At 50.5% G+C, this 15,033-nt stretch overlaps 1 protein-coding gene across 1 annotated transcript in view; it reads right to left on the bottom strand.

Moving 5' to 3' along the window:
* The window catches only part of DNAH17 (dynein axonemal heavy chain 17), a 175,593-nt gene that overhangs the window by 80,256 nt on the left and 80,304 nt on the right, over positions 1 to 15,033 (bottom strand). The window contains exons 18-23 of the mRNA XM_089901595.1: positions 10,274 to 10,382; positions 9,852 to 9,955; positions 7,855 to 7,995; positions 5,602 to 5,745; positions 3,567 to 3,749; positions 723 to 977 (exon numbers count right to left, since the gene is read on the bottom strand). Of these exons, the coding sequence (XP_089757721.1) occupies positions 723 to 977; positions 3,567 to 3,749; positions 5,602 to 5,745; positions 7,855 to 7,995; positions 9,852 to 9,955; positions 10,274 to 10,382 (936 nt within the window). The remainder of the gene's footprint in view (positions 1 to 722; positions 978 to 3,566; positions 3,750 to 5,601; positions 5,746 to 7,854; positions 7,996 to 9,851; positions 9,956 to 10,273; positions 10,383 to 15,033) is intronic.

Raw genomic sequence — 15,033 nt, 5'->3', positions numbered from 1 at the left:
CTAGCCCATCCTAAGCCTGCTTGCCCTGCCTTGCCCATTCTTCCCCATGAAGACCACAGTTCAGGCTCTCAGCCACGCTTTCCCCTCATTCCCTCGGCCTCCTGCCCGACACTGGTGCCTCCCCGTGTGGCCCTACGTGGCCCTGCATGGCATGGAGTGCCCCCCTCCTCTTGGGAGCCACGAGTCACAACCTCTCTTTTCACAGCAGGCGTCTGATCTGTTGGTCTCTCCATACTTGAATTGTAATAAAACTTACATTTAAAAAATGTTCACCCTGGACTTCCGTGGTGGCGCAGTGGTTAAGAATCTGTGTGCCAATTCAGAGGACATAGGTTCGATCTCTGGTCTGGCAAGATCCCACATGCCGCGGAGCAACTAAGCCCGTGCGCCACGGCTACTGAGCCTGCGCTCTAGAGCCCGCGAGCCACAACTACTGAGCCTGTGTGCTGCAACTACTGAAGCCCACGAGCCTAGAGCCTGTGCTCCACAACAAAGAGAAGCCACCGCAATAAGCCCACGCACCACAACGAAGAGTAGCCCCCGCTCGCCGCAATTAGAGAAAGCCCGCGTGCAGCAACGAAGACCCAACGCAGCCAAAAATAAATAAATAAATAAATAAAAACGTAAAAACAATGTTCACCCAAGTTTTAAATCAAGTCCAGTGCCCCTCCATGGCAGGGATTCTGGAGTTGAGGAAGCCGGTGGGTGAGGTTCACACACACCTGCTGCTGGAACTGGGCGAGGGTAGGCGGCATCTTGGGGAGGGTCTCCTCGGCCTGGGGGTCCCAGTCCTCCGGGCTGATGGCGCGGCCATAGATGAGGAAGCTCTTCATGACCTCCTGGGGGTCGTCCATCCACAGGTAGGCGTAGCGCTCGAAGGAGTCCTGGTACTCCTCAGCCTCCTTTATGGCGCTGATGACCAGGTTGGACAGCTCCTCCCCCATCTCTATGAGGTCGGTCACGTCTTCCAGGTCGGTCTGCAAGGGGCAGGAGGGGCGCAGATGGGTGAGCGCTTCGCCCGTGGTCTCCCCGCCCTGGAGAGTGGCTCCCTGTTGGTGCAAGTGTGGCTAACCTCTCTAGATGGGACGCAGGGACATCTGCAAACAATGTTTGCAATGTTCTCCCGTGAGAAGATACACTGGACGTGACTTTTGCCAGGCAAACTCCAGGATGACTCATGTGGCTTCATTCATTAAGTAGTTACTCAGAATCTGCTGTGTGCACGCAGGGGGAGGGGGCCCTAGGGGTGTCGACAGGGCTCACGTGATGTAGACAGCCCAGGAGTGGGGTCAGATGTTCATCAAAAAAATCACAGAAACGAGACATCATGACTCTGACCCTTGCATTCAGGTGTAACAGGGAGGAGGTTGGGGAACGCTCCCTGGGGAAGTGACCATTGGTCTGAGAGCTGATGGACTGTAGGTAAAGAGCAAGAGTAGCAACACAGCACGTGCAAAGGCCCTGTGCTGGGAGGGAAGCAGATGTGTGAGGACCTGCGTGGAGACCACATGATGGCCGGAGTAGGAGCACGGGAGGCCCGGGCTGGACAGGATGCTCTGAGTTTCAAGTGACAGAAAACCCAACCCAAATTGGTGTTAGCGAAAAGGGAGCAATTGCCTTATGTAACTGGAGAATCTCAAGGTGGAGGGTGTGTATTAACCATGTTTTTAAAATTTCCTGTATCTTAAGAAGCTTTGGCATCTTAAAAAATCTTGCTGGCTGGGGAGAGACTGCCCCTCGCAGGGCCAGCCAATTCTAAGAGAGCAAAGGGCTGGGATGGGAGCACACCTTTCACGTGAAAGCCAGCCAATCCCCCATCCGCCTACTTTATCTAACTAACCCTCACACTCCAAGCCCATGTTCCCCCTGCCCCATCACCCAGGGCCAGGTACCAGATAACTGGAGACGACCCCCATAGCCCTGAGCCGCCGATGTGCAGAGTGGCTGGCCCCGAGCTGTTTCCCTGGTCCTGTCTCGCCTTCCCGCAGAAACCCCAGCAAAGCCTCTGGCCTGGGCTTCGCCCTCCGTCCTGCTTCTGCTTTCTGACCAAACCTGCTGCCTCCCCCGAGACCCTGAGTAGCCAGCCGTGCTTCTCCTTTCCAGGGGAACTGTGAGTGACATTAACGTTTTCTGTCAATGGCACTGACCTCTCCATGTAGTCACTCGGTCACTTCTGTAAATTAAAATCTCATGGATACAAATGAGACCAGAGCGGGGCGTGCACAGCCCGGGGTACGGCCTGATCACCGGGACCCTTATTCTGCTTTGTTCTGTCCTGTTCATCATGCCAAGCCCCTCAGGACCCCGGGGTGGGTGCAGGAGCCCCGGATGCGCATCCTATCAGATTCTGGAGCACACGTGGGAGTCCAGCTCTGTGTTGCGTGTATTCTTGGGCTGACCACTGGTGGCATAGTTCACTTTATTCTGAGCTGTGGAACAGCCTGCTGCGTGCACTTGGGCCAGAAATACCACCTTTTTGCGGCTCAGGAATCCTCAAGCCATTCTCTCTGCCTGGAAATCCCCTTCCACCCTTCAAGACTCAGAACGCGCGTCAGCTCCTCTGGGAAGCTGTCCTTGACCTTGCCAGGTATTTCCTCGTGTCCTCACATCACTACATTCACTCACACACGCACACGTATGCACACATACCTCTGTCCCTAACAGCACAGAGCATCTTGCTGTAAATATTTGTTATTACAAATAATACGCGCCCATTATCAAAAAGTTCAAATGAGGCAGAAGCACATAAAATAAAAAGCTCCCTTGGCATCCCCTGTCCTCCTACCATCCTCACCCCGATCCTGTTTCCCAGAAGCAAGCACTCTTAACAGTTTGGAGTGTATTCATAGGAGGGCAGGCTTTTGTTTTGTTTAAACGAATGAAATCACATTCTAAACATTGTTCCGCAACTTAAACACTTAATAACAAACGTGTCACGAGCAGCTTTCCATCCCGGGCTCCCTTTTGGGACTCATCCGGATGCCTTTGTCTGGATGGGCCGGAATCTACCGAAGGACACCTGTGTTTGATGGTCATTTAGGTCTTTTCCAATTTTTGTTTAACTGCCCCACAAACCATGCTCTGACAAACACACCTTCTCAGGCCTCCCTTTGGCGGGGGGTGGGGCTGAATTTCCCACACCTTTGCATCCCCAGGATCTGATCTGACTGCATTTTACGTGTCAGATGCACATTAGGTGTTTAATGCATTCAGAGCAAATGGGTGCGGGAGCCCATGCAAGGCGCATTTGTCAAAGAGCCTGCATGGTCAGAGGATCACAGGGTTTAAATTACGGGAGGGAGTGAAGTACCAGTGAGGTTGGGGATGCACACTTGGCGTCTTATTGGGGGTGGGGAGCCATCAGGGGAATGAAAACCAGGTCGACCGACGAGAAGCCGCTCTGGGGAGAAAGATGGGATCTCAGGAGTGGAGAGAGAAATCCGGGCCACTGTCCTGGGGAACCCGATGGAATGGAAGCCTCTGGGCTCCTCTTCACCTTCAGGACCCATTAGGGGTAGCAGTTGGTGGCAGGGAAAGGGGTGGGGCCATACCAAGCCCAGACTGACCTTGTAGTTCATCCTGCCCTTGGCCAGCCTGGGGATGAGCTTGGCTGCATTGTAGATGTCAGTGACCAGGCTCCCGATCAGCGCCAGGAAGCCTTGGTCCCCGCCCACCTCCAGGGATGGATTGAAGACCAGCCCATCCTCGTCCAGCTCCATGCGGACCTCAAACAGCGGTGCGATGCTCTCCTGAAACAGGCCGTCATGGGGTCAAAGACTTGCCCTCAGCTGAACCATTTTCGGTGCCCGGATGTTCACCCCAGCACCAGACAAGGTATATGGCTAACCCTTGCTGGCTGGGGCCACTGCAGAGAACGCACTTCCTGAGGGCCCTTGAGCGAGAACTACACAACCAAATGCAACGCCATCGGGCCAAATGCAGGTTGGGTGTCCAGGGCGGGATACAGCAGTGATCGTGAGTGCCGAGGAGACCCATTACCTCCGTTCAAAGCCCATATCTGCTACTGTCTAGCTGCGTGGCCTTGGGCGAGACCCTCGGCTTCCCAGTTTCCCCAAATATACAAAATGAGTACAGCTGCTTTATAGAACAGAGGCAATCACTGTCCCCATCTCTTTGGGTTACCGTGAGGACTAGAGGGACGACTAACACATAGAGCACGTGAGGTAGTGGCTGTCTCAGGTGTGTCAGCAGCTGTGGCCACAGTGCTCAGTGGGGCAGGGGCAGGGAGTGTCACAGACAGGCAGGATGGTCTCCGCTGAGCTCCAGAAAGGACAAGCCCTCATGTCCCTTGGAGGTTCTGTTTCTAAAGCACACACGCCATAAGCCTGTCTATTCCCTCTTGTGAGGATCCCTCTTGTGAGGCTGCGAGGCTGAGTTGCAGCCTCATGTGTAAGGGAACAGGGTAGAGGCTCGCCCAACATACCGGCGAGTCTCAAAGTGCGGGCCAAAGCCCACGGGTGGCCTCGGGACCTGCTCTACGGCCACTGATCTTCCTCCAAACGTAGTCCCATGCTGGCCCTGTGGGTGGCTGGCTTGAGAGACCCCTGGTTCTATGACTGAGTAGGGCGGGGTCTGCACTAGTGCCTGAGTGAGTTGCTAAGTGGGAGAGGTCTGTTGTCACAAACTCAGGGGACCAGACTTTTCTAAAGCCTCTGACTCAGGGGTCCGCTTCCGCTGCTTGGCCACTCACAAATACGGGGACTCCCTGGGATTTTTTGAGGATGCTTTGTTATCAGGGTCTCATCATGCTTTTGATTGTGACTCTCCTCTCTTTGTAGTGATAATTTAGTTTATAAGTTTACTATAAATTAGCTACCTTCATTGCTGATACCGTGTCACTGTGCCTTGCTTGGTGAGACTTAACAGTTGGTAATGCCGACTACTTTCATCAACAGAATCTGGGGTCTGTGATTTTCTGGGGACAAGCGCCCTCTGCAGCTTGTGTAAGGGCATCTCACTGCAGTGCCCACCATCCTTTCCTGCGGGTAGGCTTTGGCGGGGAGAGTGTCTCTCATCTTGCCCTCCTGGCAGTATTCAAAATCACTTGGGAACCACTGTAGTGAAAAGGACATGGGCAGGGAATAGCTCTTGGAGAACAGGCTGGGATGCAGTTAACCAGCAAAGCCACAGTGCTGACCTGGTTTAAGCTTCTACTCAGTTCAGCAGAGGGTTGAGCGGGCTGGTGGCTGATGTTGCCGATAGGAGGGCACCTCCCACCCCCAATCAGCATAAGGAGGGGGCAGTGGTACCTGCTTTTCCTCACCTGGCAGCAGCATAGGACAACTCAGATCCCTGTACGTGTTCTATAGCCCACTTACGCCGCAGCATATTTAAGGGCCAGATGTCCTGAGCACCTGGGACTGAGCAGGGTCCCGGGACGCAGGACTTTCAGGTTTAAAATCGGGACGAGTTGGTCACCTTGGGAAGACTTTAATAAGTCTGTTCATTTGTAACATGACAGTCTGTTCTTTCATCAGGAAACCACAGATTATACATTCCAGCGTCAACCTTTCTCATATTTATAATATCATAATACACATATATGTATATGCATATATATATCTCACATTTGTAACTTACATCTACGACCATGTTGTCCATTAGGTGATTTAGAGACTTGCGAATGAAATGGTCAAATTCATCCAAGACCATGCTGTCAACGTAGTTGACATAATCCTTCCAGGACTGGCTCATCGTGTTCGCTCTGAAGAGTTCCGCATTTTCCTGCAAACAGAACCACATGGCTGGCTGTCGTCTCACTGGTCCACCTGTTCCCTCTTTAGGCAATTTATTCAACAATTCCCTGGGCTACCCTCATCCTCATTCACACCCTCCACACACAGTGGTCTGCTTTTGGCTTCTTGAACCCTCCAGGCTCTTCCAGTAGGCTGCTCCCTCCCATTCATGCCAGGTGTGGCTTCTTCTCATCTTTTAGGTTTCAGGTCAAATGTCAGCTCCTCACAAAGGCCCTTCTTGACTAGCCCCCATTCATCTCAGGTTTGGTTCCTGTCCCTGCCCCCCGACCTGTGTTCCCTCTAGCAATTTGTTATTTGTGCCTGTGATGGCACAGATGACAATTCTGAATTATTTTGTCTTTGGTCTGTACCTCCCCTTGATGCCAAGCATCACGAGGACAGGGATTGACTGTCCTTTCCACCATTATACCTCCAGCACTAAGTAGTATGCCTGGAACAGAGCAGGAGCTGGTGGGTGGATGGGTGGGTGGATGGATGGATGTATGGATGTATGGATGGATGGATGGATGGATGGATGGATGGATGGATGGATGGATGGATGGATGGATGGATGGATGGGTGGATGGATGGGTGGATGGATGAGTGGATGGATGGGTGGGTGGATGGATGGATGTTTGGGTGGGTGGGTGGATGGATGGGTGGGTGGGTGGGTGGATGGGTGGGTGGGTGGGTGGATGGGTGGGTGGGTGGGTTGGTGGATAGATGAAACTGTAAGACACTGAGTGCTACAGGAAAACACAAAGATGACTGTGACCCAGTCTATACTCTCAGGCAGTTATATTCTAATAGGGGAGAGAAGACACAGGCTTAAATAACTTCAGTGTAACAATGGTTCAAATGACCATTATGGGAGTAGAGGACTCTGACAAATGTTGTGATAACAAAGCCTTGTCAATTGCTCCCTGGCCTCTGCCTCACTGGGGCTCCTGTTCCCTCCTGGCTCGCCCTCCAGCTGGGCTAGTGTGCTGTGAACCTCTTCCCAATGCTAAGCTAGATTTATGTCTCCCCTGTTGTTTCCAACACATCTGGTAATGTTAATAGGTTAATCGGTTAACTCTTCCAAATAACCTTTTTGCAGTCTAACACGTTAATTTCGTTGGCCCTTCTGGCACCAGGGCAAAGGGGAAAGGAAGAGGATCTGGAAACAAGACAAAATATTTCTTGGTCCAGTCAAGTCACTCCACAGGGGCAATGACCTTCCAATCAATGACTTGACCATGAGAACAGCCCAGCACAGACCCTCCTCCTGGGGGGCCTGCTGGTCTGTCTGGATGTGGCGACCCATCATTTAAGGCCATAGCAATGATTTGCACCATGCACTGGGAAACCCCGAAAAACTGTCCTGAAAATATCTTGAGCTCGGTGGGGTGGGGGGGGGGGGCGGGCAGTTTTCTCCTTTCCAGGCCAACGCAGAGCTGCACCTTTCACATTTGCCTCAGAAATAGGCGAAAATACAAGCTGGCTAAAGTGGCCACGGACGGAGGAAGACAGAGGAAGGCGTGAGAACCCCATGCTGCTGGGAATCAGGCAGAGCTACGAGGGGCATGAGGCTCCCATTCTGCATCCCCCTCCGACCGTGCCCGTGCCTGTGGGGCCCCGGGCCCAAGGACCCTTGAGACGGCTGGCAGAAAGGAATAACCCTCACGCCGGGCAGCCCAGCAAGCACGTGTCCGCACATTATCCCAGTTTCAACGTGTTGGCACCCAAACACCACAGGGCACCCACATCCCGTGCTCCTCTCTCTTTCCGTGCTGCTGGGCCTTCCTCACACTCAGGGGTGGGAAGCCGTGATACAGCTTCTCCCAGGGACTTGGTACGAAGGTGTCACTTGTCTACACCGATTCATGTGGGGTGGGGGGAGGGGGCTCTGACACCGTTAGGGGAGGAGGGCAGACACGTGACAAGAGGAATCAGGCTTCCGGGGGAGCAGTTAGCAGGGTCTGCTACTGTAAGATCGGACTCCTGGATTAAAGGTCTTAGACGCCTGATGTTTTCTGAAGCCTCGAGCTCTCCCTCCTCCCTCCCCGGCTGCTGAGAGCCCATGGCCTCTCCAAGGCCCTCCCAGGCAGCTCCTTACCATGACCATGGACTGGATCTTCAGGCCGGCGTCCTTGACCGCGGTGTAGCGCTTGCTGAGGTTGGCCATCCTCCCGTCCAAGTCTAACAGGGCCTCTTTCTTGTTGTCCTTCCTTTCAAACATTGGGTTGGCCGACCAGTCCTGGAGGGAAAAGGTGAGCGGGAGAAAAGTGTCTGAAGAAAAAGCTTCTGGCCCTACTCCCTCCTACACAGCCTTTAGAGTGAGTGTCCCCATCCTAGGCTGGCCTCGCAGAGGCCAAGGGGCCGCTGAGGACTGTTGGCCAGAGAGCCTCCAATGATGTGACTCAAAACCAACCAGGGCCTTGGAGGACCATGGAGAGACCCCTGTGCATGTTCCCCAGTCAGGCCCCAAAGGAGCCCCTCTAGGGGAAGGAGTGTCTGACCCTCTTGTCGGGGAACCTCAGGAGCTGGGGGTGACGGGACATGGCAGCCAGATCTGGAGACACATGTGGAGATGCTCAGAATACAGGACAGAAAGGGACACACAGGAGAGAATGAGTGACTGGAGAAGGTGCCCGGGGGCTGAGGCAAGGTTGCCATTTTTGGATTGAAAGTACTTTGTGGATCCAGGGAACATTAACAAAAGGAGACACACGTCTGGATACACTCTGGTGACACGTCTGAACCCTGAAGATGACCAAGGACTCTACCTACCTCTGGACGGAGAGAACAGGAAAGTCAAAAAATATCTTTCAGAGGAAATATCAAATATATCAGCAAAGGGAAGTCATACCTTTGTCAGCTTTTTCAACATTTAGGCTATAAGCAGGGGTGGCTGTGGCCTGAACTGTGCCTCCTCCCACAAATTTATATGTTGAAGCTCTAACCTCTAACATCTCAGGATGTTACTGCATTTGGAGAGAAGGTCTTCAAAGAGGTGATTAAAGTGAGGTCATTAGGGTGGGCCTAAATCTGATATGGCTGGTGTTCTTATAAGAAGAGGAGATTAGGACATAGACACAGAGGGACGACCGTGTGAGGACACAGGGAAAAGATGGCCGTCTACACACCCAGGAGAGAGGCCTCAGAAGAAACCAACCCTGCTGGCACCTTGATCTCAAACTTCTAGCCTCCAGGACTATGAGACAATAAATTTCTGCTGTTTAAGCTGCCCAGTCTCTGGTCCTTTGTTATGGCAGCCAGAGCAGACGAGTACAGGGATGCTTCTAGACTACTGAAAGAAAAGGACCATATCAGAAAATCCTTTACTTGGACAAGACAGCTATAGGTGACATCCAAAGAAAGATAGTTTTGGAAAGCAAGGATTCAGAAAGTAGGTCATCAACGCACCCTTTCTGAGGCAATTACTTGAGTAAATAATCTGATTGAAAGAAAACTGAATCAGAAAACAAATCAGAGAAAAGTGGGGTGAGCAATGGCTTTTGCTTACAATGTATTGAGTTAAATCTAAGTGGATGGTGATGAAATGAACGTCAATTGTAAGGAAGGAAAGAGTTTCACACCTTGATAAGCCAAATGAGTCTCAAAACAGAAGAGGTGTTTTCTAATGAACAAACTAGTGCTGGCCCGGGGCAGGTGTCTGCAAATGCAGGCACCGATGACAAACCATGGTGGGGGAGGGCAGAGCTAGCGAAGGCTTTCCCCCAGTTTTCTGATGAGGCTTGAGAGCAAGGACCTGTGCTGCTCTGCATGGAGGGATGAGTGTGTTCCCGGTGGGGTTGAGTCTGAGCGCGTCTCCACCCCCACCCTCGTTCCTGGCACCCACCTGGCAGAAGGACCTGCCCACACACTTGCTGAGCTCAACAGACCCAGATGGAATGGAGCTCTGCAGAGTGACCAGGGGCCCTTCTGCCTTGGGGCCACCCTGACGTCACCATGGTACAGCCCAGAGCCTCACACATCAGGCCCCCACTGCCTTGGGCACTTTCCGTGATCGTCTCCGAGGGGGCCCGTTTCCCCAGGACCCTCTCCGGGGTCCCCATTTAAGCCGCGCTCTGTGCTTTGCAGGTTACTCACCTTCATGGCCTGGGAAATCCCCTCTATGTTTTGCTTTGCTTTTTGTATCCTGTTCTGCAAGTTGTATAGCATTTCTCGCATCGCTTGAATATATTCAAACACACCTAAAACAGAAGCATAAAGGGATCTTACAAAATGAACGATTTAGCAAGGGCTGGCTTAACACTCGTTATTACAACACAATGCTCGGCGAGTCTGTCCGCTTCTCCGGAGCCTGAAGCAGAGGAAATCGTGGAGAGCTTCCCAAAAGGCAACGCTGAGGAATAAAGCACATCGTGTCTCTTGGGAAACAAGGCCTCCCTATCCCCACGTAGGCGGATCACTAATTCCACAGGAACTCCAGGTGGCCGACAGGTTGGACCCGGCCCTCCATCCCCCTCATCCAAGTTTAACCTAAGGGGGAATGAATGTCGCCTTTGTACCTTTGCCGTTCCAGAATAAGGTCGTCTCAGCGTCCAACAATTTGACATCGATTGCTTCCAATTCTGACTTTATCAGTGGAAATTCTACGTCCTTCACAGTGGTCATTATCTGCAAAACAAGGGCTACAGTTTCAGGGCCTTTGTTCCAAATCCAAGCAGATTTAAAATCGTCTCCTGGTGAGGGTGTTTATTACTCAATACCAACCAAATCAATCACAGTTAGTGTTATTTAATTGGGAATTATGTATACATCAAAGTTCAGGAGATTCCAACTTTTAAAATTATTTTTTAGCACCAAGGATTTACGTATGTACTTAACTCCTAATCACCCATGTTATGGGGTAGAAAGAGAAGGAAATTCACTAATGCAAAAACAGTGCGTACGTAATCCAAAGCTTAAAATATCTGGCTTAGAATCATAAAAAGAAAATCAGAGGAATACACACTGGTAACTGGGACACTTCTGGGGCGTCTCTCAGAACATCGCCTTGCCTATGAGGAATACACACTGGTAATTGGGACACTTCTGGGGCGTCTCTCAGAACATCGCCTTGCCTATGATCTAAGGCTCGGAATGTGATTATACAAAGGAGGTCCAGGATCTGTGGAGAAGCTGTTTCACTTGTTAAAGCATCAGAGTGAACGGTAGGGTAGGTTCCATACAGGCTCGATACGGGTCTACCCTGAGCTAAGAAATTCATGTAACACTCGAAAACCTCGATTCACAGAACAGAAAAAAACAGACAGAGTGTGTATACAGTTATTATTAATTATTCCTTTAAATAACAAGCACCAGTTGTGCTTTGGAATACTGTCCTATCTGGCAACATTTTGATTTACATGTAAGTTTTCAAGGACAGGTCTACTCTCTAAAGTGAGGGATGTACATAGAATTTAAATTGTACATTAAATGCTATTTGCCTTTCACAATAATTCTTTTTTTTTTAACATCTTTATTGGAGTATAATTGTTTTACAGTGGTGTGTTAGTTTCTGCTGTATAACAAAGTGAATCAGCTATACATGTACATACATCCCCACATCTCTTCCCTCTTGCGTCTCCCACCCACCCTCCCTAACCCACCCCTCTAGGTGGTCACAAAGCACAGAGCTGATCTCCCTGTGCTATACGGCTGCTTCCCACTAGCTATCTATTTTATGTTTGGTAGTGTGTATATGTCCATGCCACTCTCTCACTTTCTCCCAGCTTACCCTTCCCCCTCCCTGTGTCCTCAAGTCCATTCTCTACATCTGCGTCTTTATTCCTGTCCTGCCCCTAGGTTCTTCAGAACCATTTATTTTTTTTAGATTCTACATATTAGCATATGGTATTTGTTTAGCTCTTTCTGACTTACTTCACTCTGTATGACAGTCTCTAGGTCCATCCACCTCACTACAAATAACTCAGTTTCATTCCTTTCTATGGCTGAGTAATATTCCATTGTATATATGTGCCACATCTTCTTTATCCATTCATCTGTCGATGGACACTCAGGTTGCTTCCATGTCCTGGCTATTGTAAACAGAGCTTCAATGAACATTGCGGTACATGACTCTTTTTGAATTATGGTTTTCTCAGGGTATATGCCCAGTAGTGGGACTGCTGGGTTGTATGGTAGTTCTATTTTCAGTTTTTTAAGGAACCTCCATACTGTTCTCCATAGTGGCTCTATCAATTTACATTCTCACCAACAGTGCAAGAGGGTTCCCTTTTCTCCACACCCTCTCCAGCATTTATTGTTTGTAGATCTCTTGATGATGGCCATTCTGACCAGTGTGAGGTGATACCTCACTGTAGTTTTGATTTGCATTTCTCTAATGATTAGTGATGTTGAGCATCCTTTCATGTGCTTCTTGGCCATCTGTATATCTTCTTTGGAGAAATGTCTGTTTAGATCTTCTGCCCATTTTTGTTTTGGGTCGTTTGTTTTTTTGATATTGAGCTGCATGAGCTGCTTGTGTATTTTGGAGATTAATCCTTCGTCAGTTACTTTGTTTGCAAATATTTTCTCCCATTCTGAGGCTTGTCTTTTCATCTTATGGTTTCCTTTGTTGTGCAAAAGCTTTTAACTTTCATTAGGTCCCATTTGTTTATTTTTGTTTTTATTTCCATTTCTCTAGGAGGTGGGTCAAAAAGGATCTTGCTGTGATTTAAGTCATGGAGTGTTCTGCCTATGTTTTCCTCTAAGAGTTTTATAGTGTCTGGCCTTACATTTAGGTCTCTAATCCATTTTGAGTTTATTTCTGTGTATGGTGTTAGGGAGTGTTCTAATTTCATTCTTTTTTTTTTTTTTTTTTTTTGCGGTACGCGGGCCTCTCACTGTTGTGGCCCCTCCCGTTGCGGAGCACAGGCTCCAGAGGCGCAGGCTCAGCGGCCATGGCTCACAGGCCCAGCCGCTCCGCAGCATGTGGGATCTTCCCGGACCAGGGCACAAACCCGTGTCCCCTGCATCGGCAGGTGGATTCTCAACCATTGCGCCACCAGGGAAGCCCTAATTTCATTCTTTTACATGTAGCCGTCCAGTTTTCCCAGCTCCACTCACAATAATTCTTGACATATATTTGGTAATTTAAATGGTGCCCCCTCCCCACCCACGTCCCCCTTTTCAGACAATTAACTCTTAGAAAAGGTATGGTATGGCAGAGAAATAAAGCTTAACGGCTATTACCAGTGGAAACCAGACAGGAGCAGAAGAAAGCACTGACGGAATTAAAAGTGAGTCAATGTGAAATCTTGATTCCATTTGTCAGAGTTTGGATGTTAAACAATTACACGAATAGCCCAGACAAGAGCTAAATGTTATTATGCCTCTGTGATTGCCCAGAGTAGACAAAGCTCACAGCGATGAGGTCCATTTAATATGCCCTGTTTATTATTTTTCAGCAGCCTATGTAATAAATCCACACCTTTAGGGCATTTTTCCCGGACCCCCCAGCAGATCCCTTAAAGCCCCACTCCAACACTCACCTAGCTCAAACATTAATAGCTATTAGCAGTCTGGGGGCCTGGGGTCTCTCTCGGCAACAGAAAGTATGTTAAGAAGCGTGGGGCTTCCCTGGTGGCGCAGTGGTTGAGTGTCCGCCTGCCGATGCAGGGGACACAGGTTCGTGCCCCGGTCCGGGAAGATCCCACATGCCGCGGAGCGGCTGGGCCTGTGAGCCATGGCCGCTGAGCCTGCGCGTCCAGAGCCTGTGCTCCACGGCGGGAGAGGCCACAACGGTGAGAGGCCCGCATACCGCAAAAAAAAAAAAAAAAAAAAAAAAAAAGAAGCGCATCTAAGGGGCCAGGAGCACCCCAGAGAGGGGAGCCGGCATCAGTAATGAGGGTCACCGCAGGCGACGAGCTCTGGGTCTCACTGCCCGGCTCCCCATCCTTGTCCGATGTTTTTATTAGCAGAACAATGTCGTTCACAGCGGAAGCTAACACGCTTCCCCGCATGGGACTGGCTGGGTTTTGTTTGGAAATTCAGAAGTGGAAGATCAATTTTTTTGTTTCATTCTAAATAACGTTTGTTGGATTTTTTTTGTCTGTTTCTGATTGCGTCGTTGTAAAAAAAAAAAAAAAAAAGCTCTTGCACTGAAAGTAACCCACAAACGTTTTCCCACGTGACTGTATCTCTAAGGCTTCCATTCTTCCTAAACACCGCGTCCGGGAGGTGTTCCAGGGAACGGATGAACACGGCGTTCTTTGAACCTGAAGAGAGCTGGTTCTGGAGAAAGCTAATTCAAGGAAACGCACTTCAGGCGGGCCCTGGGCTGTCAAAGTTCGCAGCACCACTAAGTGAGTCAATTAAAATTTTATCTTCAAAAATGAAATTAGTGAAAAGCAGCTTACTCCAGTTTATCCTGAACACATTTCAGGTTACGTCACCCCCATGCTCTAATTTGTGGAATAGAGTAAGGAACGGGTCTATGGTTGGTTCTGTGGTGGGCGTGTTGGGGTGAGCAGTGGGGGAGTGATACTTTTTGGCAAATCCACGTGGCGGCATGACCTGGCGTGCTTCAGTTCACGTTCAGGTAGGAGGCAGTCACTTCTAGCAAGGTCGGGAGGCTTCCTCAGTGTCCCAAAGGCCTTGCTCTGAATCTTTTGATGTTCCAACATTCTCTTTTTTGGCAGGGAATTCCTGGGCTTGGTCAAATCTGGCCACCGTAGGGAGGAGGTGCATGGCAGAGCTCTGCTCCAGTTACTACCGACTCAGAGGGCACTTAACAAGCCGGCAGGGGAGGGGCAGGACAGGAACCTCCCTCTCCACATTCTGGTTGGAACCGGGCATTAAGTTCAAGGCCCCTACAAGGCAGGCCAGGGAAGGCGACCGAGGCACACTCTTCGGGGCTCTAGGAAAGGGGCCGTCACATCAGGGATTTGGGAGCGTGTAAGCATCTCTCCAACAGATCAAGATGCAAAACCCAGAAACAGAAATATTCCAGGTTCCACACAGTGGCTCCAGTCAGGGGCAAGCTGGCTGCAAGAAACATAAGCCCGCTAAAGCTGGCTCAGGTCACGTGGAGGTGCGCTGGTGGAGCCCCGGGGACTAGGCCCACAAAGCCCACGTCCGGGCTCCCCTCTGTCTCGTGGGACCTCTCCGCCTGTCTGCTCCACCCGCCTGCTCCCTTCCCTCTGCGGCCCGTGTTTCACTCATTCTGGTTTCTCTGCTCCCCCTGAGACTCCGGTGTGAATGATGCTGGGACCCAATTCCAAGTTCCCAGGGTTCAAGGAGAGGGAATCTCATTGGCCCCTTTTGGATGAGGTGTCTGCGGTAG

Source organism: Delphinapterus leucas, chromosome 19, assembly GCF_059928025.1.
Source record: "Delphinapterus leucas isolate spDelLeu-1000000601 "Yukka" chromosome 19, BTC_Dleu_Yukka2, whole genome shotgun sequence".
Lineage (NCBI taxonomy): Eukaryota > Metazoa > Chordata > Mammalia > Artiodactyla > Monodontidae > Delphinapterus > Delphinapterus leucas.
This window is presented reverse-complemented; position numbering and strand designations above follow the sequence as displayed.